The 26,969-nt window shown below is 40.1% G+C and overlaps 1 protein-coding gene across 6 annotated transcripts in view; it reads left to right on the top strand.

The window, feature by feature from the left end:
* Window positions 1–7,745: 7,745 nt before the first annotated feature.
* Window positions 7,746–26,969, top strand: part of LCOR (ligand dependent nuclear receptor corepressor) — a 144,484-nt gene continuing 125,260 nt past the window's right edge. The window contains exons 1-2 of one of the 6 annotated variants that reach the window (XM_013054675.2): window positions 7,746–7,874; window positions 8,892–8,965. Coding sequence is in view for 4 of the 6 variants with exons in the window: in XM_004749582.3 (XP_004749639.2) it covers window positions 8,507–8,589; window positions 8,892–8,965 (157 nt within the window). In the remaining 2 variants the exon portion in view is untranslated. Of the gene's footprint in view, window positions 7,879–7,913; window positions 8,590–8,891; window positions 8,966–26,969 lie in introns of those variants that run through there. The other 5 variants (XM_045068588.1, XM_004749582.3, XM_004749580.3 and 2 more) reach the window with 5 other exon arrangements.

Genomic DNA, 26,969 nt, shown 5'->3' with positions numbered 1-26,969 from the left:
TTGGTTTTAAACACTTCTCATTTTGCTTAACTCAGAAGCGTTTTATACCTTTTCAGGCTTAAAAATTGAAACAAATTTTCCATGGAAACAACCTTCATTTGCTACCTAGTTATAAATAACTCCTTTCTGGTGATTCTTCTTTTTTTTTTTTTTTTTTCCTTTCCCCTATAGTCACCTAACAAAGACAACAGTGAACTGTTTGTTTGTTTTTTTTCTGAGAACCAGATGAATGAAATACCATATGTTCAGGTAAATAGATCAGTATAAAGATCAACATAGAATATGATTCTGAGGGCTTCTAGAAGAAAAGGCTCACTTACTCCTTAAAAAAAAAATGCTAAAGATATTTTAAGATTTTATTTATTTATTTATTTATCAGAGAGAGCTCCCATAAGCAGGGAGAGTGGCAGGCAGAGGGAGAAGCAGGCTCCCCACTGAGTTCAGTACTCCCTGCACACACCCATCCCCGCCCCCACTGACTCCAGGATCATGACCTGTGCTGAAGGCAGATGCTTAACCAACTGAGCCTCCCAGGGGTCCCAATGCTAAAGATATTTAAGTTTTATTCCTACAACCTCTGAAAACTCTTTATATCTTAGTTAATTAATTCCATTGTCATTTGGGAAAATATCTAATAAACTTAAATTTTTTCTTAACGTAGTGGCCCCAAAGATACTATTTTCTATCATCTCCTTCTTCCTATGCTAGCACCATGGTAATTTTATTACTATGGCCTTATTTTATAATATCTAGTACAATTAATCTCTCCTTGTCACATGTCAGATTCCCTGGAAGCAGAATTGGAGATGAACTTTGGGATGCAAAGGTTTATTAGGGATTAGCACCCTGTGAGTGGAAATGGTGGGGCGGGGAGCAGAATTGGGTAGAGAAAGTGATCTAAGATGCAAGTCGACAAAGCCTCAGTCGACAAAGCCTCAGTCGACAAAGCCTCAGCCTCAGTCCCGTGAAGTACTTTGGAACAAGTGTTAACTGTCAGTGTCCAACATCAGGCAGAAATGACCAGGCTATAGCCTCCTAGCCCTTAGTCACCATATCCTGGCAGCCCCAGAAAGATGTGACCTTGGGCAAGATAGCTCTGAGCAGCTGAGGCTAACCCTGAAGCTGTTGACAGCAGGAGGCTGTGTAGTGATCACATTCCCTACAAGGCAAACTGTGAGTTTACCATGAAGGAGGATTTAAGCTGCATATTTCTGTGTTGACCATACTCATCTTTGCTGTTCTTTTTCTTTTTTAAGAAATTTTTTATTGTTAGAGAGTGCACACGTGCATGCATGCAGTGTGGGGGGCAGGGGCAGAGGGAGAGGGAGAATCTTAAGTGGGCTCCACATCCAGTTACAGAGTCTCATGTGGGTTCTATCTCTGACCCTGAGATCATGACCTGAGCAGAAATCAAGTCCGATGCTGGATGCTTAACCAACTGAGCCACCGAGGCACCCCTGCTCTTCTTTTTCAAAACCAACGTTGTAATTATTCATTGATCTTTATTTTTCTTTATAAATCTTGGAAAGTTTCTAGAGTTCCTTTTGGAACATTGGCTAGAAAGTCATAGAATGTATGTCATTTGATGTGCGGAGAATTGACATCCACTGGATGGTGGTGCGTCATGTAGATGACGATATTTGGGTAGCCAGAAGATGACACTCTTGAGAAGGGTTTCTGGAGATAGCAGGACGAGGAGGCAGGAGGTTGTTAAATACAGTGGGGGTTAAGCAAATAAATATACTGAAGTCAATATGAAAAAATATGGGAACCTGGATTCTCACTGTCAAAGGGGGATTTATAAGTGTGTAACAGGGAAAGGCTTGCAGATATTCAGAGGTGCTGGATTGGAATCAAATTGATCAGCATAAACTCATGGTGTATAATTATATTTAGAAATATACAAATATAAATATAGGTGTATGTGTCTATATATGTATATATATATATATGTATATATATAGACACATGTATTTCCTAGCTCTGACTGCTGCAAAGACCTAGTAGCCATGACACCCCAGTAGGAGTGAACACACTGAGCCCAAATCTTGATATCTAAATACTATCCTCCACTAAAAGTAACCAGGACTCATTCTAGAGCTGAGGCAGAGAAAATACAAAATGAGCCTAGAACACCTAGCTGTACCATAAAGTGAGGAAATTTTTTATAGAATGATGGGGGTATGCCAACAGGATAAAAGTCAGCTCGAAGTGACTCCCACTGGCCAAATCTGGAATGATGACAATAACTACAGCAATACATTACAACTGACTGAATGAAATAGGAAATAATGGGTCCATAAGTAACGAATAAACAAGTAAATGAGGAAGAGGAAAAAACTCTTCGAATGTAAACTAAATACAGAAGAAATGATGAAGTAAGAAAATCACTTTTTGACCATGATCATTGTGACAAGCAATTCAGGCAATGATTCATGGATATTAAGGCTGGCAGGTAGGTAGGGCAAGGGACAGAACATTGGCATAATCTCAGAATACCTCCCTACAAAATATTTATCAAGTATAAAGGAAGCAATGGTGATTTTATGGTGGAGAAAACCACTTGGGGGCGCCTGGGTGGCTCAGTGGGTTAAAGCCTCTGCCTTCGGCTCAGGTCAAGATCCCAGGGTCCTGGGATAGCGCCCCGCATCCGGCTTTCTGCTCAGTGGGGAACCTGCTTCCTCCTCTCTCTCTGTTTGCCTCTCTGGCTACTCGTGATCTGTCGTGATTTTTAAATAAATAAAAATCTTTAAGAGAAAAAAAAAAACACTTGACTAGATGAGCAAAATTTTCATCACAATAATATGAAGAGTTAACATCATGAACCCTTGATGAGATGCTCAGAGACCCCAGCCTCATTTCTGTGTTTTTCTTGTCAAAATGTATGACCTGAGTCTAGTCATAAGGAACACTGCATAGACCCAGTTGATGATCATTCTACAGAATGAGAGGCCTGTTCTTTTTAGTAGTGTCAAGGTCACTAAAAACAAAACAAAACACACACACACACCAAGAAAAGACTGAGGCATTGTACCCAAATCAAAGAGACTGAGAATGTATGTATTAAATTCAGCGTAACTTTCTGGTTAGGATTCTGGACCAGAAAAGGGAAAGAGACATCGTTGGTAACGGAGAGTACAATTTTCATAGGGCCTGTACTGCATCAGTGTTGATCTCCGGATGTAATGGAGGGTTATATGGTGATTATGAAGGAGAGTGTCTTTGCTTTATAGACATTCACACTGGATATTTAGGGATGGTAGGAGTCAAGTCTATAGTTTTCTATCAGATTGTTCATAAAAAGACTCAACAACAAGAACAAAACCCTGTATATAGATACATAGAGAGCAAAAATAGATGTGGTAAGTTATTAACAATTAGGGAATTTGTGACAGAGGAATATAGAAGTTTTTGCAACTTTTCTATAATCTGAAAGTATTTCAGAATAGATAGGCAAAAATGCATATTCAAATTTAAAACAAACATGAAAACACATGTTTACACAAAAATGTGTTTAGAAATATTCATTGCAGCATTACCTGTAATAGCCAAAAAATGAAATCGATTAAGCATTCATCAATTGGAATGGATAAACAAAATGCTGTATATCCATATGATGTAATGTTATTGGGCAACAAAAAGGAAGTAAGTGTTGATCCATACTACAACATAGATGAACCTTGCAAACAGTATGCTCAGTGAAAGCGACCAGTCGCAAAAGACCACTAGTTGTATGATTCCATTTACCTGAAATGTCCAGAAGAAGAAGATTCACAGAGACAGAAAGTAGATTCGTTGTTGCCAGGGTTTGAGGAGAGGGGGGAATGGGAAGTAACTGCTAATACACCTGGGGTTTCTTGGGGGCTGATGAGAATGTTCTAATCGTGATTGCGGTGCTGGTTGCACAACTCTGTAAATATACTAAAAACCACTGACAGGTAAATTTTATAGTATATGAAATATATCTCAATACAACTTAAAAAAAAGTCACTTACACACAGAAAGTCATAAAGTTTTCTGGCTACACAGGCAGACTGAAAAGAGAGGAACTTGGAAAGTCTTACTAAAGCACAAAGAGCCCCTACAGAAGCAGTTCTACCAAGTGTCCCAGTTTCCTTTCTGTCTGCTGGGTCTTGTCTCTCACTCTAGGTTCCCTGCTCAGCGCAGGAAGCAAAATAATGCAAAGATTAAAGAGCCGGCTCTGCAACCAGACTGCCTGGATGTTTTTTTTTAAGATTTTATTTATGCATTTGAGAGAGAGAGAGACCAAGAGAGCGAGGGAATGAGCATGAGCAGGGGGAGGGGCAGAGGGAGAAGTTGGGGCTCGAGACTTGGGGCTCGATCCCGGGATCCTCGGATCATGACTCGAGCTGAAGGCAAACACTTAAGTGACTGAGCCACCCAGATTGCCTGGGTGTGAAGCCAAATCATAGTTAGGCATAACCTATAGTTAGGCAAATTAGCCGTTCATGCTCGGTTATCAAATGGGGATGCTTGACTGGGTTGTTGTAAGGAATAGAAGACATAATCCATGAAAAGTGGTTTTAAAAGTGTCACTTATTGGAATTCACGAGAAGTTGACCATGTTTTTTAACAGGTCTCCCAACAGGAGACTTCTTTCTTGAAAAGGCTCCAATCCATTTCATCCTCCCATTTCTCTGATGTCCTTTCCCTTATTATATGCCATCTCCAGCTAATCAGATGCAAGCTTGATATAATCCTGACCAGCCAGTCCTATGGTTCATAGAGGCTACCCCCATTCTCTGATTGTCATTTTCTGTGCTCTGTGTTTCCCTATCATCTGCCCATTGCAAGAACTACAGAACGTGACTCAGAGAATGTTGTTTTCAAAGGCCAAGGTCATTGCTGTTATTTCTTCACCCTGTTACATATTCATCCCAAACTGTACAAGCATCATGGTTTCCTGTCACCCTGCAGTCAGGACAAGCAGATGGGAGCCTCATCATGGGAGCCTGATGGTCATTTCATGCTAACAATGTGACAGCCACTGTCCATGATTGTTTCATTCCATCTTCACACAATCTACATCTTATAGACTCTTATCTTCTTTGTCACATGAGGAAACTGATGACCAGGAAAGTTAATTTGTCAAGTCCACACGGGTTCTAAGGGATGGAATGAAGATTCTAATCAATCTCTCTGTGTCTTCAGATTCTACTCTCTTAGCCACTGTATTGTAATGCTCAATCCTCCCCAGAATGTGAAAGAACTTCCAACTACCCTATCCCAGGGTAGCCAAAAGAGTTAGAGTTCAGAAATTATGTCTTAGATATTTATGTGTCCTAGATGCCTAGGACTGCCTGACATATGACAGGAGGTCAACATTTTTGTCAACTGCTCATCTGTGCAGTGGAACATAACCTCTCACATGGAATTAAATGAATCCTCTGCGTGTGGTATTCTGCTTCTACTTGTAGGACAATTAGAGGGTTTTGGAGTCAGAGAGATCTTAGAATTCTGATTTTGCCATTTGGTAACTTTGTGGCTTTGGACAAAGTCACTTAACTCCTCTGACTCTTGAATCTCTAATCCGGAAAATATAAAAAGTAAGTAAAAATCATACCAGCCTTTTGGCATTGTTATTCAGATGGAATGAAATAAAATTGCCATGTTAGACAAATAGTAAATACTCAGTAAATGATAATTACTTCTATTGTTCCCTCATCCCTTCTTACAAATAAGCCTTTGTGAGAAGTCAACTGTATATTGGTTCCCAACTTAAAATAAGTAAAGCAATAATTGCAATTCAAAGTGGAGTAATGGAAATAACAATGAACTGGGAACTGGGAAATCTGGCTGCTGGCTTTTATTGTCCTCTTTCTACTGAGCAGCTATGCAACTTTGGTCAAGTCACTTTACTTGTCTGGGCTTGTAATTCCATACTTCAAATTAGAGTCAATCTCTGAAGTCTCTAGGATCCTTTTAATCTACATGTCTGAGACTTTAAGAGATTATGTTGAGGAAGTATTACCTTTGGCTTGATCATTTCAAGAAGATTATATGGGTAATTGGAAAGCACATTCATTAACTCATTTTAAAGTTACATGTCATTCATTTATTTGAAACTTTATGAAGCATAGCTCCTGCAAAAACCATAGAAAATTGGTTAAAAGCTGCAAGACTCAAACCTGCCACCTAGTGGCAAAGAAAAGAAGATTCAGATTGAAGACAGAAAACGGCCTGCCATTACATGTGGCAGGGTGGGTGTCCTGAGCCGTCCTTCATTTCACGTTTGTCCTTTCCCCTCAGTACTCAGGATAGTTTTGTGTATGCAGAAATTCAGTACTTCCTGACTTAATAGTTTGTTCATTTGACAGTTCTCTTTAGCAGGTGAAATATGGTGGACTTCTGAGAATTGTGGAATAATCATTGGTGTTAGATTTGGGGAGCAGAGGTGCCTTCCTACTTGTACATTTCAAACCAGTTCTACCCAAGAGGCCCACCTACTCCATCTCCATATCTATCTCTGGATAGAGAGGGCATTCCACAAGTGCCTGGTTGAGAGACCAGGGCCTCTACTTTGAAAAGACAGAAATCAATACACCAATGGAATTCTTGCCTGCCAAGTATTTAGTGACTTTGTTTTACCTACTACAGTAATTAAGATTAAGTCTTCACATTTAAATTCAAATATCTAAAAGCAGGAATGCACCGTCCTTAATCTTAAACCCCAAATGTGAGGAAGAGGCCAGAACCCCAGGGTACTAAAGAGGGATCTATTTTCCATTTATTCTTCACTCTCCCGCCCCTCCTTTCTCTTTTCGTTCCATTTTCTTTTTTCTTTCCCTCCCAAATAGCAGTCAGGCAATTAAGCTCAGAATAATGTTTAAACGGGTAGAGGTAGTGCCCTACGTACGCAGGGTGATTTAATTACCCAGGTTTTCACCTGAAAATCTCCTTCGTCACTGAAAATATTTCTCGAGTCTTTCCTGAAATACGGAATTACGCCATTTTCCAACACTCTAAGTATTGTTAACCTAGCCTTCTTTTGAAATACCATTCTCACTTTAGCACACTTTTCTTAAACCTCTTACTACACAAACAGGAGGGGTTCCGAATGTGCCACCTTGAGAATTTCGCCTATGATCAGCCTTGTTAGTAGAAACCTCGTAGTTTTTATTTAAAACGTCTGATTCAATTTTTACTGGGTTTACGGACGTTGACCAAGTCTTCCCATTACTTAATAAACTACAGCCTACCCGGTTTTTAAAACTTTGGAGCTTAGTGCCTCCATGGGCATCGGGTATTGAACTCTGCTTCTTACAAACTGTCTCCCGAAAGCAGCAGGTTCGGCTGAGTTCAGAAAAGCGATTATTACCACGGAACTCGCAACAGTTGGTGGGGGGAGATACGCAGGATAGAAGTGATACATGGGGCTAGTTTAAGACACAAAAAGTCCCGGGAAGGGAAAGGAAGGGGCAGCGGTGGTCTTGGAGCACAGTGCGAAGGCGGCGCAGGATCGGGGGTCCAGGCGAGCTCCTGCCCCGCGAAGGCGCCTTCCCGGGCGGCCAGAGCTGGCGGCGGCCGCGGACGAGAAAGCGCGGTCGAGCTACCTCTCCGCGACAAGCGCGGGGCCGGCGCACGCCCAGGCAGCCCCCGGGACGACGCCGGGGCCACCGCGAGGTGAGGCCGGCCCTGCCCCCGCGCCACCCCCGGCGGGAGGTGCGACGCCCAGGCCGCGGGTGCGTGCGCGGCCCCGGGCGACGCGGCTGGGCGTGCGCGGGGCCGCGGAGGAGGCAGGGCCGGGCGGGCGGCAGAAGATGGCGAGGGTGTGTAGGCGGCAGCAATGCTCCGTTGAGAGACGCGGCTTTCGGCAAGAACTGGACTCGTGGCGCCACAAGCTCATTCACTGTGTAGGTGAGACCCTCCCCCGGCCGCTTCCGGCCCTCGGGCCGCCCCGCCACCGCCTGCCCCGGACAAGGGAGGGAGCCGGGGCAGAGGCAATTGCTGCTCCGGCCCGCCCGCCCTCTTTGGCTCGGGCGTCCCCCTCCCCCACCCCCCGGAGTGCGGGCGCGCGCAACCTCCGGGCGGGCTCTCCCCGGTCAGGCCTGAGCACGCGCGTCGGCCCCTCCCCTCCGCGCGCCTTCCCCGGGGCGGGCTCTCGGGCGGGAGCGCGTGCCCCTTCCTTACCCCCGCTTCCCTTCCCACCCCCCCAGCCTGGCGGCCCCGCGTAGCCGCCGGCTTATTGTGGAGACTCGCCCCGCGGTGCTGCCACTTGACCGGGGGCGCCGCCTCCGGTTCCGGGGAGCTGGGGGCGGGAGTGGGGAGACCTCTTCAGCCCCTTCAGCCCGGAGCCTTCCCCCTCCCGCGCCTCCCCTCCCCCACGCGCGGCGACGCGCGCCCCAATCCCCGCGTGCACGCGCGGCGGCGGGCGGGCGGACGCCCGGCGCTCGGGCGTGTGCGAGGCGTGAGGTGGAGATGGGGGCGGAGGGAGCCGGAGCTGTCACAGGCCCCGGGTCCGCCTGACCGAGCCAAGTAGGGTGTCATGGCCGCGGGGGGCAGCGGCTGCACTTCCTCTGCTGGCGGCGGCAGCGGCGGCCGGGGAGTTAATCCTCGACGCTCGGGTCGGTGTGTGCGTATTTGTGTTCGGTGTGTGCGCGGCGGGGAGGATGGGGGGGTGGAACTGGGTCCGACCGAGAAACCGGAGCGTGGGGTCCTTCTTGTCCCCTCTCGGGGGATTTGTCGGAGCCGCCGCCTCGCCGAGAGCCTCGAACCCCCCCTCCCCCGCCCCCAATCCTCCCAGCCTACCGGCCTCGGGTGGCTTTTTCCCCACGGGCAGGAGGGAGTGTGGACGGGGGCGCCCCGGGAGGGGCCGGGCGGCCGAGCTGCGCCTCTCACACTGTGTGTTTTGTCTGTTTTTCTCTCCCAAGGTCCCGTTTCCCTCTGTGCGGCGGCCGGCGGGACCATAAGGGCTTAACTCATATATTTAACCCCCCTCCAAAAAGTAAGTGGCCCGTGTGGTGTCTCCGCTCCGCCCGCCGCCCCCTAGCCCCAGTCCATCCTTGTGTCTGACTCTCCTGTCCCCCAGCATTGTTATTTCCCCATCTTTGCTTCGGTGCTGCTGCTCTGTGGGGAAATGCTTTCTCCTGCTCCTCCGTCCCCCAGGCCCAGTCTTGGGGAGGCGTAGAATTCCAGCCCCTTTCCCCCTTCCTCACCCCCCCCCCTCCCGGTAGGGAATATTCTTGGGAACCAGGTCTTCCCCAGCCGAATCTAGGAGATTTCTATCCGTACGCTTGGGCCCCTCATCCCCTCCTTCCCGACTGGGTTTCGTTGGAAGGAATTATGCAAATCCTGCTTTCTGGTGTCCATTCAGCGGCAATTTCATGCGGTGAGAAGTTCTCTTTGTTGTGCGAGGGGGAGAACAGACACTGATTTAATAGACATATCTGTTGGGGGGAAGGGTGGAGGGGGTGTGGAGAGGCTCAGTTTGGAAGAATTACAGCACTTGGTTAGCTCTGTGTCTTTGTGTTTGAGCTTTCTGGCTTGACAGGAGGGTATGCCCTTTACAATGTCCCACAAGAGATGTCTTCTGTAATAGGTTAAAAAGCAAAACTGAAACTTTAAGTAAGTGAAACATAAGGTAACCTTTACCTAGAGAATATAAGCCTTTCCATTTTTGCAGTGTTTCATTTTGAAAATATATGTGAATTTTGTTAAGGATTAAGACTGTAACATCAAAATTAACATAGACAACAAGGTATCTTGCCTTAAGGTATCTGGTATCATTTTGGTTGTCCACAGGTTTAAAGTACATTTTTAAAACATGCTTGTGTAAGTAATAAAGGCATGAAACAATTTTTGGTGTAAGTTGACTTGTGGATAAATTTTAAAATTTCCCTCCTGCCAATCCAGGCACAGCTCTGCCTTCCAGAAAGCCTTTTGGCTATCAGTTATCATTTACTCTGTCTCAGCTTGTATTTTTTTCAAATCTACCCTACATTTGCTAAAATGTTACATCAGATTAAGCTCTTTTTGAATTATTAGTTGTAACCATCATATGAAAGAGTTTATGAAGGTGTGCACGTTTTGCACAGTGTGAAATTAACGAGCTTTCAGAATTAAGAACATAAAATCCTGAAATTTGAAGAATTTTTAGTTCTTGTATTTGGCTCACCTTTTTTTGAGATTGGCTTTTTTGGTAAGGCTTTTTAGTTTTTAAAAGGTTTTAAATTGACTGTAACCCTGTAGGTTTCCTAAATTGCTCTTACTTTAGTTCAGATGGTTTTAATGAGTTGTTTATCTTATTCTAATTCTGTTTGCTTTGAATCCTTGCCTTCTGCCTCAGGCCCCCTTTTTATCAGTCATTGCTAGTGTTAGTAGTAAGTTACTGCTGCTTGACAGGGTGGTGCCCCCCCCCTTTCCCTTGATGACTAACAAAATTCTGTAAATAACTGAATTGAATATCAAATTTTGATTTGTTTTGTGAAGGGGGATTTTAATCTGGTTATCAGTTTCTTTAGCACACTTTTAACTCCAAATTTCCACTTCGAAGTTAGGAAAGTTCAGGAAATTCAGAGTGCAGATCAGTAATACATAGTTGATAGTCTTGCAGCTAAAATCAATTTGGTTTCCTATTTTCTCTTTTGTTACATGTAATTCCTTTAAGAGGAAAGTTCTAAATAAATCAGTAGTAGTGTTAACTTTCTATACTTAAAAAGGCTAGTAGTGATTGATAAAATGCAAAAGGCAACTATGTTGTTTGTCCCTAGCAAACGTAATAATTCCTCATTTATTTTAATGAGATTGGTTCTGAACAGTTAACCTATTTGATTCTGTTGACTGATTATCTTAGTACTTTAGGGTCATTTGGTTTCTAAATGATACTTAATTTATAGCAGTCTTTGGGTTAAAAATGAATTCTCATTTATTTCCAAAATTTAATTCTATTTTGGGGGACTGTGTGGTGGGGTGCATCAGGATTGTGGAGGTGTTTGTGTTTCCATTATTATATTTTAGTTGAATTGTAGTCAGTAGCAGTTTCAGGCAGTGATTGTGATCAATATGGGTGTTTGGTACCCCGGTGATTATTGAGGTGTCCTCTGGGACTCTGGCGGTCCATATTCCAGGAAGATCGAGGTTCTGGATCTTGGTGTGATGTGACCTATTGCTTGGCTGCTCCTCATCCTTGCTGTATTCTCAAAAAGCTCTTCCCAAGGTAGGGAAAATTGTGTTGATTTCAGCGTACTCATTTTGGCAGAAAAAGGAGAGCACAGTAAGTCTTTTTGACTTAACACAGAGTTATTTCAAATTGCCCTGATTCCCTCCAATGTGCTTGTAGCCAGAGCACTTCTAGGAAGCCTCTGAATAATGCCCCCCCCCCCCCCCCCCCCCCCCCCCCCGCCTTATGGCTATACTGGATGGCCTGTAATTTCTTTTAGTGAGGATTAGGTGTTTAGTGTCTGTGGAGACTTGCCACTTCAGAGCATCCATCTAATTATTTAGCTACTTTTATTAGTGGTGTTTTTAGAAAGGAAAGGCAGTTAGGTAAGTACTTCATTTAAATTTGTACCTGGCATTGTGGGCAGACAAAAGCTATGCTAACCTTCAAGAACTTTTAGTACTTCGAGAAGATACAGTGTATTCATTTATAGTACAAGGCAAAATGTGCCTTACTGTGGTGCAAGCAAGTGCTAGGCATGTTTAGAAGTGAAAGAAAACCCTTGAAATGATGTAGGAAGGCTTCATGAACAAGGAGGCAGATTTTTGCTTCATTTTGATGAATACGTAAGAGGCATTCCTGTCATGAGAAACAACTAAGCAAAAGTGGCAAAGGACAAGAATGAGTTGAAACTGTTTAAACTGCAGACCATGATTCTTGTAGGAGATGGATAGATGATAGGTTTGCAAAGATAGGCTGTAGGATTTTCTTTCTTTCTTTTTTTAAAGATTTTATTTATTTATTTGGCAGGCAGAGATCACAAGTAGGCAGAGAGGCAGGCAGGGGGGAGGTAAGCAGGGCCCCCACCAAGCAGAGAGCCTGATGCAGGGCTCGACCCCAGGACCCTGACCTGAGCCGAAGGCAGAGGCTTAACCCACTGAGCCACCCAGGTGCCCCAGGCTGTAGGATTTTCTAACACAGGTTAAAAAAGTGGGGCCTCTTTGTTAGCCATATTGGGGTTTCCAGTGCATTTCTCTCCTTAGGAGAGGAACGTTTCCTTTATTTGACGATTTCATTGTGGAACTCAACATTGACACATACTGTTTTTCACATAGTCTTGACAGGAATGATGTTGTTATCCAAAACCAGTATCTCTTTTAGGTTAACTCACCAGAGGCTATACTATATTCCATTGCACAAAATGTATTTTTGGAATTGCCTAAAATCAGTGGCATATATATTCTTTGAACATCCTTAATATTGACAAATTTTGATCCTTAGAGGTTGCATTTGGTATTTGGAAACAGCTGGAAAGTATCTTTTGTGGCAAATAAAAGTATATGTTAAATAATGAGATTGGTTTTTTTTTTTCCTGTTTTGCAAACGGGCTAAGAAGCCCAGCAAAGGGGTTTGATTTGTTTTGATACGCCTCAGAATCTCTTCTTTCTTTCTTTATGTCTACGCATCTGCTGTATGGAATCTGGATATTGGGTAGATGTGAATAAACAAAGCTGTTGTTTTTGTTGTTTCAGGTTAAAAACTTAACCACCATCACTACCCTCTAAATTACTCTGCGTACATTTAAAAAATTCTTTTACTGCTCCTTACAGCTGCACATTGTTTTGGGGATAATTCCAATGTGAACTTAAGTTCATTGTATTGTCTCTTGCATGCAGGAAGTATCCCAAGTACAGTGAACGATACCCTAAAGTTTTTCTTTTCTCAGTTGAAATATAGTTTATGTGCCATAAAATTCACCCTTTTAAAATATACAGTTCAGTGATTTTAGTTTATTCGCTATATCCAAACATCACTGTATAATTCCAGAACACTTTCATTGCCAGAAAAAGAAACCCCAAACCTGTTAGCAGTCATTTCCCATTCCGTCTGCACCCGGCCATTGGCATCCCCAGTCTGCTTTCTGTTCCTGTGGATTTGTCAACCTTCAGTATTTCAAATAGATGTAATCATACAATACATCATCTTTTGTGTCTGCCTTCTTAGCATGTTTTCAAGATTCATTCATGTAGCATTTATCAGCACTTAGTGTTTTCATGGCTAAATAATACTGCATTGTATAGACATACTGTGTTTTGTTTATCCATTAGTTGATGGGCATTTGGATTGTTTCCCTTTTTGCCTGTTGGGATTATGTTGCTATGAACATTTGTTTTCACTTTTCTTGGATGTATATACTTAAGAGAAATTGCTGGGTCACATGATAACTTAAGTTTTTGAGGAAATGCCAAACTGTTTTCCAAAGCAGCTGCAGTATTTTATATTCCCACCAGCAATGAAGGAAGATTCCATTTTCTTTACCCCCTTGCCAACATTTGATATTGATGTCTTTTTGATGGTAGCTGTTTTACTGGGTAGGTCTGAAGTGGTATCTCATGGTGGTTTTTATTTTCATTTTCCTAATGACCAGTGATGTTGAGCACTTTCTCACATGTTTTTTGGCTATTTGTGTATCTTTGGAGAAATGTGTATTCAGATCCCTAGCTAATTTTAAAGTTGAGTTTTTTTTTTTTTTTAAGATTATTTATTTATTTATTTCATAGACAGAGATTACAAGTAGGCAGAGAGGCAGGCAGAGAGAGAGGGAGAAGCAGGTTTCCCACTGAGCAGAGAGCCCGATGTGGGGCTCGATCCCAGGACCCTGAGACTATGACCTGAGCTGAAGAGGCTTCAACCTACTGAGCGCCCCTGAGTTATTTGGTTTTTTATTGTTGAGATGTGAGAGTATATTTTGGTCACTAGACCCACATCAGTGTATGATTTACAAATATTTTTCTTAAACTCTCAATTTAAAAATAATTACAGACCAGAAGGAAACTTTAAAATACCTTGTAAAGGGAGTAATGTGTATAGTAGTGGATTGATAGGAGAGAACTAGAATAACTGGAAGGGCTTGCTTTAATATCTTTTATATGAATTATGAATATTGTAGTTTTTAAAAAAATGCTGTATTTAGAGAGAGCATGTGGAGTTTTGCAGAGGGAGGGGGAGAGAATCTCAAGGAGACTCTGTGATAAGCACAGAGCCCCATGCAGGACTTGATCTCAATGACCTGAGCCAGAACCAAAAGTTGGAAGCTTAACCGACTGAGCTCCCAGGTGCTCCTGTGTTGTGTTTTTTTTGTTTGTTTGTTTTTAAGATTTTATTTATTTATTTGACAGATGGAGATCACAAGTAGGCAGAGAAGCAGGCAGAGAGAGAGGAGGAAGTAGGCTCCCTGCTGAGCAGAGAGCCCCTTGCAGGGCTCAATCCCAGAACTCTGGGATCATGACCTGACCCGAAGGCAGAGGCTGAGCCCACTGAGCCACCCAGGCACCCCAGTATTGTTGTTGTTTTAAAGTAGTCTCTCCACCCATCACAGGGCTTGAACTCACAACCCCAAGATCTAGAGTTGCATACTCTACTGACTGAGCCAGCCAGGGACACCTAATGATAGAGTTGTGTGTCACAGCACAGATAGACTTCGCTATCCAGATCTTTGAAATTCTGCCTTTCTGTAGTGAGGGTTCATATGTCAGATTCAGATAACGTGGCAAACCACATTATTTAAATCTGTTCTGTGCTTGAGTTTTGAATAGTAAGTAACAAAAGTTTGAGTACAGAGGGATACCTTTATGTAGACATTTTGTCTGACTCATCCAGATTTGAGTAGTGAGAGAAATTTATATAATAGTATTTTTGAAATTTAAGATTGTATCTTTTGGTTGCATTTTATGAAACTCAGATACTTGATAGTTTATATTTACTCATTACAAGTTACTGTGTGAATTTATTTTCTGGTGCTAAACTATATTGTTTTAAAAGACTTGATTCTTGTGAGTTTCTCAGATTTTTGAATTAGATTTGGTGTTACATATCAGGTGTAATAATGTCTTAAGGATGAAATTGAGACTCTTAGGAGGTAGGTGGGAGAATTAGTCTGAGAATCCTTAATGGATTATGAGGGGTATATTAGGAAGGCTGTATGGTTGACCCCTTATAATGATTTTTTATATATTTTTTCCTTTTGTTCCACATTCTTTTGTTAGAGACAAATATGTGTTCTTTTGATTTATCACATAATCATTTTTCTGAATGTTATGTGGTCCAAGGAAGTTACATGTGTAAAGCCAGTGTTTGTTGAGTAACTGAATGATAATGAAGTTCTTATAATCCAGTTTTGGGTAATTTGTATTTTTGAATGTAAGAGCAGGATAAGTCATAGGGAATGGCTACAAGAAAAAAAGTATGTAACAGTAATTTATGGACTTCTATTTGAAGTTTTGGTATTTGGAAACAATATGTGTGAGATGTTTTATACTAAATAGGAAGAAAGTACTCAGTTGTATCTCTCAGTTGTATTCAAAAACTTGTAATTGTACTTTACCATTTGAAGTAAGGGAGTATTATAACTTCTAAATCATTAGAAGTTAGGAAGTTAGTCCATCACAGTTCTTTGTGTGTGTATGTTTTTGTTTGTTTGTTTGTTTGTTTTAGGAAGTTTGACCTGGATCCTGTAGAAACAAAGTTGTCTTAGAAGGTTTTTGGTGAGTGTAATAAGGTAGGGGAGTAAACAAATTGTCCAAAACTTGACATATAGAAAGCTTTGGGAAAATCTAAATTACTGATGTCACCATCTTATATCTACATAGAACATTTTATACTTTTTTAAAAAAATTTATTTATTTATTTGACAGAGAGAGCGATCACAAGTAGGCAGAGAGGCAGTCAGAGAGAGAGGAGGAAATAGGCTCCCTGCTGAGCAGAGAGCCCAATGTGGGCCTCGATCCCAGGACCCTGGGATCATGACCTGAGCTGAATGAAGGCAGAGGCTTTAACCCACTGAGCCACCCAGGCGCCCAGAACATTTTATACTTAAAAAAAAAAAAAAACCCCTTTCACTTGCACTGTTTTTTTTTTTTTAAAGATTTTTTAATTTATTTATTTGACAGATCACAAGTAGGCAGAGAGGCAGGCAAACAGAGAGAGAGGAGGAAGCAGGCTCTCCGCGGAGCAGAGAGCCCAATTTGGGGCTCGATCCCAGGACCTTGGGATCATGACCTGAGCCGAAGGCAGAGGCTTTAACCCACTGAGCCACCCAGGTGCCCCACGTGCACTGTTTTATTGCCTTTATTTAGGAATGTAGGAATATAAGATGATTATTTAAAAAAATAATTGGTCATTTGGGAGACATTGAGTAATAACTTTTATTGAAGCAATCAGGGGATTTCCCTTACCATAAATGCTTCCTCTTATCCATAGAAATAATTGTGTGATATTTTTAACATTTGAAATATTTACCTAACTTATCAGGTAAAAGTAAAACACAGAATTGAACTCTTCCAGAGCAAACTTTTTATTTAACTTCCTGCAATTGCTGTATGAAGTTACATAGTAGTTTTCCACCACTGTTAAATATATTAGCACATCCGTACTTATGTTTAGGTTAGAAGATGTGAACACTAGTATTAACTTATGAAAGCTGCTGTTAATGGAAAACTGTTGTGTGATGAGCATTTTCATTCTCATTAGTAATACTAGATAGTCTGTGACTGTTACTTGATTTTACTGTTAGCATAATATCAGTCATTTTATCATCATTAATAAGTGATTATTGTGTATATTTCTCTTACTAGCTAGTTGGCTTTTTAGAGGTTTCCAGAAAGTAAAAGCCTGTTCTCCCTCTTCTAAACTCATATTGTGAACAGGAAGAAAAACTAATTTTATTTTATTTTTATTTTTTTTAATTTATTTATTTGACAGAGAGAGAGATCACAAGCAGGCAGAGAGGCAGGCAGAGAGAGAGAGAGGAGGAAGCAGGCTCCCTGCTGAGCAGAGAGCCTGATGCAGGACTCGATCCCAGGACCCTGAGATCATGACCTGAGCCGAAGGCAGTGGCTTAACCCACTGAGCCACCCAGGCACCCAGAAAAACTAATTTTAAAAGGACTTATAAGGTATATTTTGCTTGGTGAAAGAAAATCTTATTTGTGAAAATGTGAAATGTATGTATTTTTTTTATAACTGAATTCACATGTAATTTATTTATTTATTTTTAGAGAAGATTTTATTTATTTATTTGGCAGAGAGAGCACACGTAGGTAGAGCAGTGGGCAGAGACGTAAAGAGAGAAGCAGGTGCCCCACTGAGCACGGGATCCCAGGAGCCTGGGATCATGACCTCAGCCCAAGGCAGACGTTTAACTGACTGAGCCACCCAGGTACCCCTACATCTAATTTAATACAAGCATGCTCTGCTCATATGTTTAGAATTAATGGTTTAGGGGTATCTGGCTGGCTGAGTCAGGAGCGCGCGATTCTTGATCTTGGGGTCATGAGTTTGAGCCCCATGTTGGGTGTAGAGATTACATACATACATAAATATTGGTTTATATGAATTTCAAAAATAAGTGTACAATGTATGTAGAAGAATTGTTGACTTTGTTAAACTGAGACATGTTTATGGGCACTTTGATGCATGCTGGTTTTTCTTTTTTTTTTTTTTTTTTAAATTGTCTCCATTGTATGGGAATTCGTAGGCTCCTGCCTGGATACTTTCCTTCCTCACAATCAATGTAGGCATATTTTCTAGGTCATTTGTAGGCATTTGTCTCTGTACCTCTATTCTCTCTTTTTAAATTCATGATTTCTCAAAGGTATAAAGGATGCTAGGACTTATTTTTTCAACCGTATTAATTAAAGAGAAAGGAATTTAAAAAATCTTTCATTTTGGAAAATTTCAAACATACGTGAAAATAGAAAGAATGAGAACTAATGGCCAATATTTTATTCCCACTGGATTATTTTGATAAAAATCCCAGGCATTATATTTACTATTGAATCTCTCTTGGCAGACTTTCATATAGTATGGTCTCCTTGCCAACACCTATCCCCATTGTAAATTTAAAGAAATAAATTCTCTGTGGAGAAGACAAGTTTTTGTTGTTTTACTAATTCTTTAAAAAGCTAACAGATACTGAGCTTTTCCGCAGTGCCAAACGATATCCCTTTGATGTTACTATCTGTTATACAGGTGGAGAAACAGATTTGGGAAGATTAAAGATTTCATTCATGATCACTGAGCTAAAGAGTGGTAGACCCAGGAGTGGAATTCAAAAGCCTGTGCTCTTTAATCTTAAACATTCAAGCATATGCCCTCTTTTTAGACTTTTCTATTTGGTTCTATCACATTGCTCCTTTTTCTTTGTTTATAACTTCTAATTGCTTATTTTATTTATATTAAAGAATTTTGCTTTCTCTCCCCATTATCTTACCATAAATCGTAAGTAACATAATTACTCTTTCAATTCTCTATCCTGGAATGCCTTGCCCCTTTCTCTTTAGCATTATCATCCTGTTTGGCTTTCTTCATTCTTCTTGGTTTTTTAGTTTTGTGGGTGGTATTCAGAGCTAAGTAGGTTTCTGAGCTGAATATTTCCACTGGCTTAGTTTTTCTTCGTATGTTGCTAGACTGGCCTTTCTTCTAATCATTGGCTGAGAATTGAGCATAGGCTGACAGAGGAAAGGCTGTCTAAGTGATACTCATTCTGGGCTTTAAGCTTGATGAGCCTTCCATGTGGACTGACCTAGTCCAAGGCACTTTGAAGTTTGTTAACAAAAGCCTTTTAATAACAGTGTGTAGGTGCCTGGCCTTTTCTTCTATTCATATCCTCAGAGAGCTCAGAGGTTGGGGGGGGAGGGGGGAGGGGCAAGCAGAGTAAAGCAGACTAGGGGTCAGGATTTAGGATTCTTGGACTTTAGCCAAATGCCTTCTCAGTTTTAACATTCTGTGACTTAGATTTGGTGTAGTTGGCAATAAGTATTTTTAAATGTGTGTTTAAAAGGGAAGTTGAGTTGTGTGTGACTACTGAGAAAAGGAAGGAGCGATTTGGCAAATTTTAAAAATAATACACAGTTTTGGGGGCACCTGGTTGGCTCAGTTGGAAGTGCATGCGACTGTTGATCGTGGGGTTGTAAGTTCGAGCCCCACGATGGATGTAGAGAATACTTAAAAGGAATCTTTAAGGAAAATATGCTGTTTGGTAATTCAGACATCACTGATCTTGATAAAATGCTTCTAGTAATAGATATAGGAAGATTGTGACAAAAGTAATGGGGAGAAATTCCCATCAAAATAAAATGTGAAGTTCCTTGCCTTTACTAAGAATAAAAACATGAGAGGAACATATATGTTTGTCTATGTGCTTGTTGAAATGAGGCTTTTTAAGTGAATGATTAATGATATAAATAATTTCATCACAAGTGTTAGGTTATGTGAATTTTCATTCAGCTAGTAAGGAAGTGGAGAAAGTTCAGTTGTATAAATGAGTATTGATTAGCTTATCCTGATCACAGTACAGTGATACTTTAATTATGGGCAGGCATTAAGCAGTCCATAAATCTTTGGGAATGTTTAAAAAACCCTTTAAGCTGGTTATTTTTCTGTGAGTGTTTAATACAACTGACACATCTTCTAAAATGATTTGCTTAACATATCACCTATGTTCAATGGCCAGTGTACTAAAATTTTACTTATTTACCTATTGGTAAATTGCCTATGGCAGTAATATTTTTATGATACTGTGTTAGCTACTTTATCTAGATTGGTTTCTATTCTAGAAAGAGAAAATGTCAGAATAAAAATAAGTAACATGGGTTAATTTCCAACAATTTTTTAGGAGGTACTAGAATTTTTGCTTTATTGACTTTTTTAAAAGAAGTACGGTTGAAGTGATAAAGTTATTTTCCATGCGAGACTTGTACAACCAATTTTCTTGTGTGTATTACTATATATAACTGCTTGGGTTTATTAAAATAGATTTTGGCATGTTAAAATAGACATGCCGAGTGTCACAAATCCACATGTATATCTGCTGAAAACCGTTTCAAGACCCATTGCTATGGCTACAAACATATAATCTTATCTAAATCATGCTCCTTTTGGTCCCTTTCTCCTTAGGCAAAGAACTTCTGTTTAATCTTAACATATCTTTATATCAAAGATTAGTACATTTTATTGGTGCAAGGCAAGAGTACCTTCATAAAGGGACAAAAGACAGAGAAGAGAAATTAGAATTTTCCGTATTAGGTGAGAAAGCTAGGTAGGAGTTGTCAGGAGCTATAAAACGGAGGGACTTAATTTTTCTGTTAAGACAGTAGGCCACATAGTTTACAGTCTAACCTTGAGTGAGTTGGTTGATCAAGACTGTTAAACTACTAAGAAGATTAAATTATCTACAGATTTCGATCTTTTAAACGCAAGGAAATGGGACGCACGGGTGGCTCAGTCAGTTAAGCATCTGCCTTCAGCTCAGGTCATGATCCCAGCATCCTGGGATCCAGTCCCACATCTGGCTCCCTGCTCAGCAGGGAGTCTGCTTCTCCTTCTGCCCTACTGCCCCGCTTGCACTTTCTCTCAAATAAATCTTTTTTTTAAAGGCAAGAAAATGTGTATTAATGCAGAAGTTATTCTAACGTAGGTACATTGGTTAAAAAAATAAATAAACTGAAATTGTGGCAAAGACGGGATGAGAGATGTTGATGACCCAGACATTTTTTACCTTTCTTTTCTCTCCTTTTCTAAGGATTTAAGCTTTACTTTGGAAAAAAATGATAAGTGTGCTCTTGTTAAGTGGTTAATGTTTATTACCTCTCAGACATTGAACAGTTATTTTTAAAACTGTATAAAGATGTTTAGGTAAAAATACCTAATCCATATTTTGTCAGATACTGTTTAACAAGTAATCCAGATGAAATCCGCTGTTTTGAGGAATATGAATATCCACTTGCAGGTAAAAATATTTGCTGTATTAAGAAAAAAAAAGGAGGGGCACCTGAGTGGCTCAGTCCGTTAAGCTTCTCCTTTCAGCTCAGAGCATGAGGGGTCGAGCCCTGCTTCAGGCTCTCCGCTCCTCCCCCCCCCCCCCCCGCCTACCTCTCTACCCACTTGTGATATCTCTTTCTGTCGAATAAATAAATAAAATCTTAAAAAAGGAAAACCAGAGGGGCACCTGGGTGGCTCAGCGGGTTAAGGCCTCTGGCTTCGGCTTGGGTCATGATCCCAGAGTCCTGGGCTCAAGCCCTGCATCTGGCTCTCTGCTCAGCGGGGAGCCTGCTTCCTCCTCTCTTTCTCTGCCTGCCTCTCTGCCTACTTGTGATCTCTGTCAAATTAAAAAAAAAAAAAAAAGGAAAACCAGAAAGGAAGGATCTGTTGTCAAATTGTGTTGCTATCAGTGTCTGATTTTTGTGACTCAAGAACAGAAGTATAAGCAGTAATATTAATGGTACTGTTGCTGTTATGTTTGACTGGAGTATGAAATAAGTAGTACACTTTAAAACTTGATGCTTAAAGGATATTTGCGCTCAGATGGCAGAATATGCAGAATCTTCAGGTATTTGGTCCAGTAATGCAGCCTAGGATTCTGCCAAGAATGTTCTTTTAGGAATGAGTAAATTGTTTTTTCATGATGCAGTTTTCACTCATCTTTCTTCTCAGCTCTATACAGCTCCATCTCTTATGTTTCTTTTTTTTTCTTTTTGTGTGTGTAAAATGATATATGTTTGGAAATGCATCAAATTAAGAAGGAAACTGAATTAACTTTTAAAATGAATGTATGCATATGCAGGTTTCCCTCTCTTACCTGAAAGTAGAGCGTTCCTATGAAACCTTCAGTGAGCTGAAATGGTATAGAGCAAAGAAGCAGTAACCTATTATTTATATGGAGAATATTCTGCTCATTCCCAGGCCCAAGAAATAAGCTGTCCTAGGTTTTTCTGATACCGGGACTCATCTTGTTAATGAATGCAAGAAATAAGTTGAGATAAAGTACAGCAGCTCACAGATAAAAATTCAAACTTAGGGTGGCTTGATGCTGAGTGTAGTTTAAGGGAAGGAACTTGGTGGTTCCACTCTAGCTGCTCAGGGTGCACACTCCCTCTGTACCAGCTTGCTGTGAAACAGATGCTGACCGCTGTTTCACTTTTTGCTGTTTTTCATAAAAGCAAGATGGTGTAATGCAAGCTTCTGAAAAGTGGGAGATACCTGTATTTTAGTCCAGGGGAAAAGAGGTATCTTCAGAAGCCCATGGAGATAAGAATGACTTCAGAAGTTGAAATAATCGTGGTCATAGTTAAAAGATTGATACTAACTAGACAGTTCAGTAGTGAAGCATACATGTTCAGTGAAGTCTTTTTCCTTTCTAGTGAATGTTTTTTTGCTCTGTTTGCATCATTGCTTATATTAAATCTAGAAAACAATTTTATTTTGATATAATGCAAATAGTTTTGTCTCTTCTGTCTTTTGTCCATTTATGAATTTTAAAAAATTAAAAGTTGCAACCATTCTTGAAGTTAACCATTGAGTCTTTTCTTTTTAAAACAGCAGATTACATGAGAAACATTTTTACTTCCAGAGAAATGCGTAATGTACAAAAATAATTTTAGACATGAATTTGCATGCTTGTCAGATAGTACCAAAGAGTAACTAACCCTTTAAAGATTGTATCTTGATAGGATGGAAGGGGTTGTTAAATATATTTTGAATTCACAAGTTTATTCCTCTCATCACTTCTCCAGTTGTTCATCACATTTTAAGGCCTATTCTGGAAGCACTTGAATATAACAACAAAAATGTGACTTTGGATCAGGCAGACCTGGGGACGAATTTTATTTTCACACTTTACCAGCTGTGAGATGTAGAGAGAACTAATTTTAGTTCATTGTTATATGAAATAGTATTAGTAGTAAATACTGTTTAGGAGGGTTGTGAGAATTGACTAAGAAACAAAGACCTTCATCTTTGCTTAATAAATAATAGATCCCTTGAAAAAAATCTTGAAGCTGAGTCACAGAATTTGTTTTTTAGATGTAATCTTAAAATTATAACATAGTTTCTTTTAAATATTTTTGTAATAAAGAATGATGACTCTACACTCTGGAATTTAAATTGCATTGTATTTGGTCTGTTCAGAACTTTTATATATTTACAGCTTCTTTGTGTAATGGTGTGGGTGATGGCAATTTACACATTACCACATTTATTGCTACATTCTGTAGGATAGGGTGGCAAAAATACTCGTTTGTATGCTTTTTGCCAACAGCACTACCAAATACTTTGTCTTAGAAAAAATAGACCGATCTTAGGCAGTGTGTGCAGTAGGAAAAACCTTGGGGGAGGAGCACTGGTTCTAGTACACGTATGACTCTATCTGTGTGGTTTGAGTAAACATACTTAATCGCTGCATCTTGGTTTCCATATCTGTAAAATAAGAAGGTTTTAGAGAGCCTTCTAATTAACGATATTTTGAGAAAAACTGTTGTGTTGATTTTTATTGTTGAATAGACTCCTGCATTTCAGACAGAAAAGGTGACATGATATTCGGAAATACTGTATATATTGGGGTACAAGAACTAAAATAATGTATTCAAAGATGGTTTCCTTACAAAATGTTTGTGAGAATAAGGGTCATTTATTTATCTTTAGGACAAAGCAGGATATGTAAAGAATGGGCAGTAGCTCCCTAAACTCATGTAAAAATACGTTAACTCATTTTTCTCATGAAGAAGATGTAGCTGTGGTGGGAGAAAGTTTGCCTCATTCAGCTAATGATAATTGTGTCTGTATGTTTCATATTATGTAAATGTGGTTTCTCCTCCCACCCCATACTTTTTCCATGGTGGCTGCACCAGTTTACATTTCCACCAACGGTGCACAGGAGTTTCCTTTTCTCCCCATCCTTGCCAATACTTTCTACATTTCTAGTTGGTAATAGCTATTCTAATGGGTATGAAGTGATAGCTGATTGGGGATTTGCATTTCCCTGATGATTAATGATGTAGAACATCTTTTCATATAACGGTTAGCCATCTATATATCTTCTTTGGAAGAATGTCTCTCCAGATTTTCTGTCCGTTTTCTAATTGGATTATTTAGGGGGATTTTTTGCTTTTGTGAGTTCTTTATGAATTTTGGATATTAGCCCGTTTTCAGACACGTATTTGCAAATATTTTCTCCCATTCAGTAAGTTGTCTTTTCGCTTTGTTGATGGTATCCTTTGCTGTGCAGAGGCATTTTAGTTTGATGTAGTCCAACTTGTTTATTTTTGCTTTTGTTGTTTTGCTCTTGGTGTCTGGTTAAAAAAAAAATGATTACCAAGTCTGATGTCAAGGAGCTTATTGCCTGTGTTTACTTCTAGGAGTTTTGTGGTTCAGATCTGATATACGGATCTTTAATCCATTTTGAGTTAATTTTTGTGTATGGTGTAGGATGGTGTCAAGTTTGATTTTTTGCATGAGGCCATCCAGTTTTTCTAATAATTACTGATGAGACTGTCCTCTCCCTGTTGTATGTTCTTGGCTCCTTGTCACAAATTAACTGATTGTATATGCATAGGTTTATTTCTGGGCTCTCCTGTTGCTCTGATCTGTGTCTGTTTTTATGCCAATACAGTACTGTCTTAATCACTAAAAGCTTTGTAGTATAGTTTGAAATCAAGGAGCATGATGTCTCCAGCTGTATTCTTTCTCAGGATTGCTTTGGCTCTTAAGGGTTTTTTATACTTCCATACACATTTAAGGATTAGTCTGTTGCTGTGAAAAATGCTATTGGAATTTTGGTAAGGATTGCATTGAATCTGTATATTCTGTATATTGACTAGGGTATTGTGGACATTTTAACAATAGTAATTTTTCCAGTTAGGAGAATGGACTAGATTTCTGTTTGTGTCTTGCTTCAGTTTCCTTCATTAATGTCTTGTTTTTAGGATATAGGTATTTCATCCTTTTGGTTAAATTTATTCTTAAGTATTTTATTCTTTTTGGTACAGTTGGAAATGGGATTGTTTTCATTTCTTTTTGGTAGTTCTTTTTTTTTTTATTCAAATGCAACAGATTTTTGTGTATTTGTATCCTGCAACCTTACCAAATTCATTTATTCAGATAGTTTTTTTATGGAATATTCAGGGTTCTGTCTGTGTAACATCGTGTCATCTGCAAATAGTGATAGTTTTATTTTTCCTTTCCAATTGACCCTTTATTTTTTTTGCTTAATTGTTCTGACTAGGATTTCTAATACTGTGTTGAATAAAAGTGATAACAGTGACTGGGTATCTTTGTCTTGTTCCTGGTCTTAGAAAAAAAAAGCTTTCAGCTTTTCATCATTGAGTATGAAATTAGTAGGTGGCTTGTCATATATAGCTTCTGTTATGGTGAGGCATGTTCCCTCTAAGCCTGCTTTGTTGAGAGTTTTTATCATAAATGGGTGTTGAGTTTTGTCAAATGTTTCCCCTGCATCTGTAGAGATGATCATATGGTTTTTATCCTTCATTTTGTTAACTGTTATAGTATGTCACATTGACTGATTTTATAGATGTTGAGCTGTCCTTGCAAAACTGAAGTCACATTTGATCATGGTGAATGATTCAGTGTATTATTGGATTGGGTTTGCTATTATTTTTTTAAGGATTTTTTCATCTATGTGCGTCAGGGTGATTAGCTTGTAGTTTTCTTTCCTTGTGGATCCTTGCTTGGCTTTGGTTATTAGGGTAGTGCTGGTATCCTAAAATGAGTTTAGAAGAGTTCCCTCCTTTTCTGTCTTTGGAGGAGATTGAGAAAGATTGGTAGTAGTTGTTTTTTGCATGTTTGGTAGAATTCACCAGTGAAACTCTGTAGTCTTGGACTTTGTTCATTGGGAGGTTATTGATTACTGATTAGGTTTCCCTACTAGTAATCAGTCTGTTCATATATATTTTTTATTTCATCACGATTCAGTTTGGGTAGGTTTTGTTTATAGAAATTTACCCATTTCTTCTAGGTGCTCTAGTTTGCTGGCGCATAATTGTTTACAGCCTTCTCTTACTCTTTGTGTTTCTGTGGTATCAGTTATAACATCTCTTTCATCTCTCTCTTTCTGATTTTATTTGAGTTCTCTCTTTTTCTTGGTGAGTCTAGCTAGCTGAGGGTTTGTCAGTTTTGCTTATCTTTTCAAAGAACCAGCTCTTCATTGCATTGGTTTTTGTTTTCCTTCTGGTGTCTTTTTAGTCTCTATCAGCTCCAATCTCTGTTAATTCCTTCCTTCTACTAACTGTGGGTTTTGTTCTCTTTATCTTCTTTTGAGTGTACAGTAGGTTGTTTTCTTGTTTCTTGAAGTAGGCATTTGTCACTGTGAACTTCCCTCTTAAAATTTCTTTTACTGCATCCCATAAATTTTGGTTTATTACATTTTCATTTCCTCTTTCTCAAGGTATTTTTTAATTTCTTTTTTTAAAAAACAATTTATTTATTTGAGAGAGAGAGAGAGAAAGCATGTGCACATGTGCATACTAAAAGGGAGAGGGGCAGAGGGAAAGGAGAAGCAGACTCCTAACTGAGCAGGGAGCCCAGGGTGGGGCTGGACTCTGGGATCGTGACCTGAGCTGAAGGCAGATGCTTAACTGACTGAGCCACCCAGGTGCCCCAATTCCTCTTGATTTTCTTCTTCTTTTTTTTTTTTTTAAGATTTTATTTATTTATTTGACAGAGAGAGATCACAAGTAGGCAGAGAGGCAGGCAGAGAGAGAGAGGAGGAAGCAGGCTCCCTGCTGAGCAGAGAGCCCGATGCGGGACTCGATCCCAGGACCCTGAGATCATGACCTGAGCAGAAGGCAGCGGCTTAACCCACTGAGCCACCCAGGCGCCCCTTGATTTTCTTCTTTGACCTATTTGTTGTTCAGTAGCATATGGTTTAATTTCCACATTTTTGTGAATTTTCCAGTTTTCTTGTGTAATTAGTTCCTGATATACCATGTGGTTGGAAATGTTGCTTGATATGATTTCAGTGCTCTTAAATTTGTTAGGAATTGTTTTGTGGTTTATGTTGG

This window comes from Mustela putorius, unplaced genomic scaffold (genome assembly GCF_011764305.1).
Source record: "Mustela putorius furo isolate JIRA1106 unplaced genomic scaffold, ASM1176430v1.1 tig00003909_pilon_pilon_pilon, whole genome shotgun sequence".
Lineage (NCBI taxonomy): Eukaryota > Metazoa > Chordata > Mammalia > Carnivora > Mustelidae > Mustela > Mustela putorius.
Note: the sequence above shows the minus strand (reverse complement) of the source record. Positions and strands in the feature narration are given on the sequence as shown.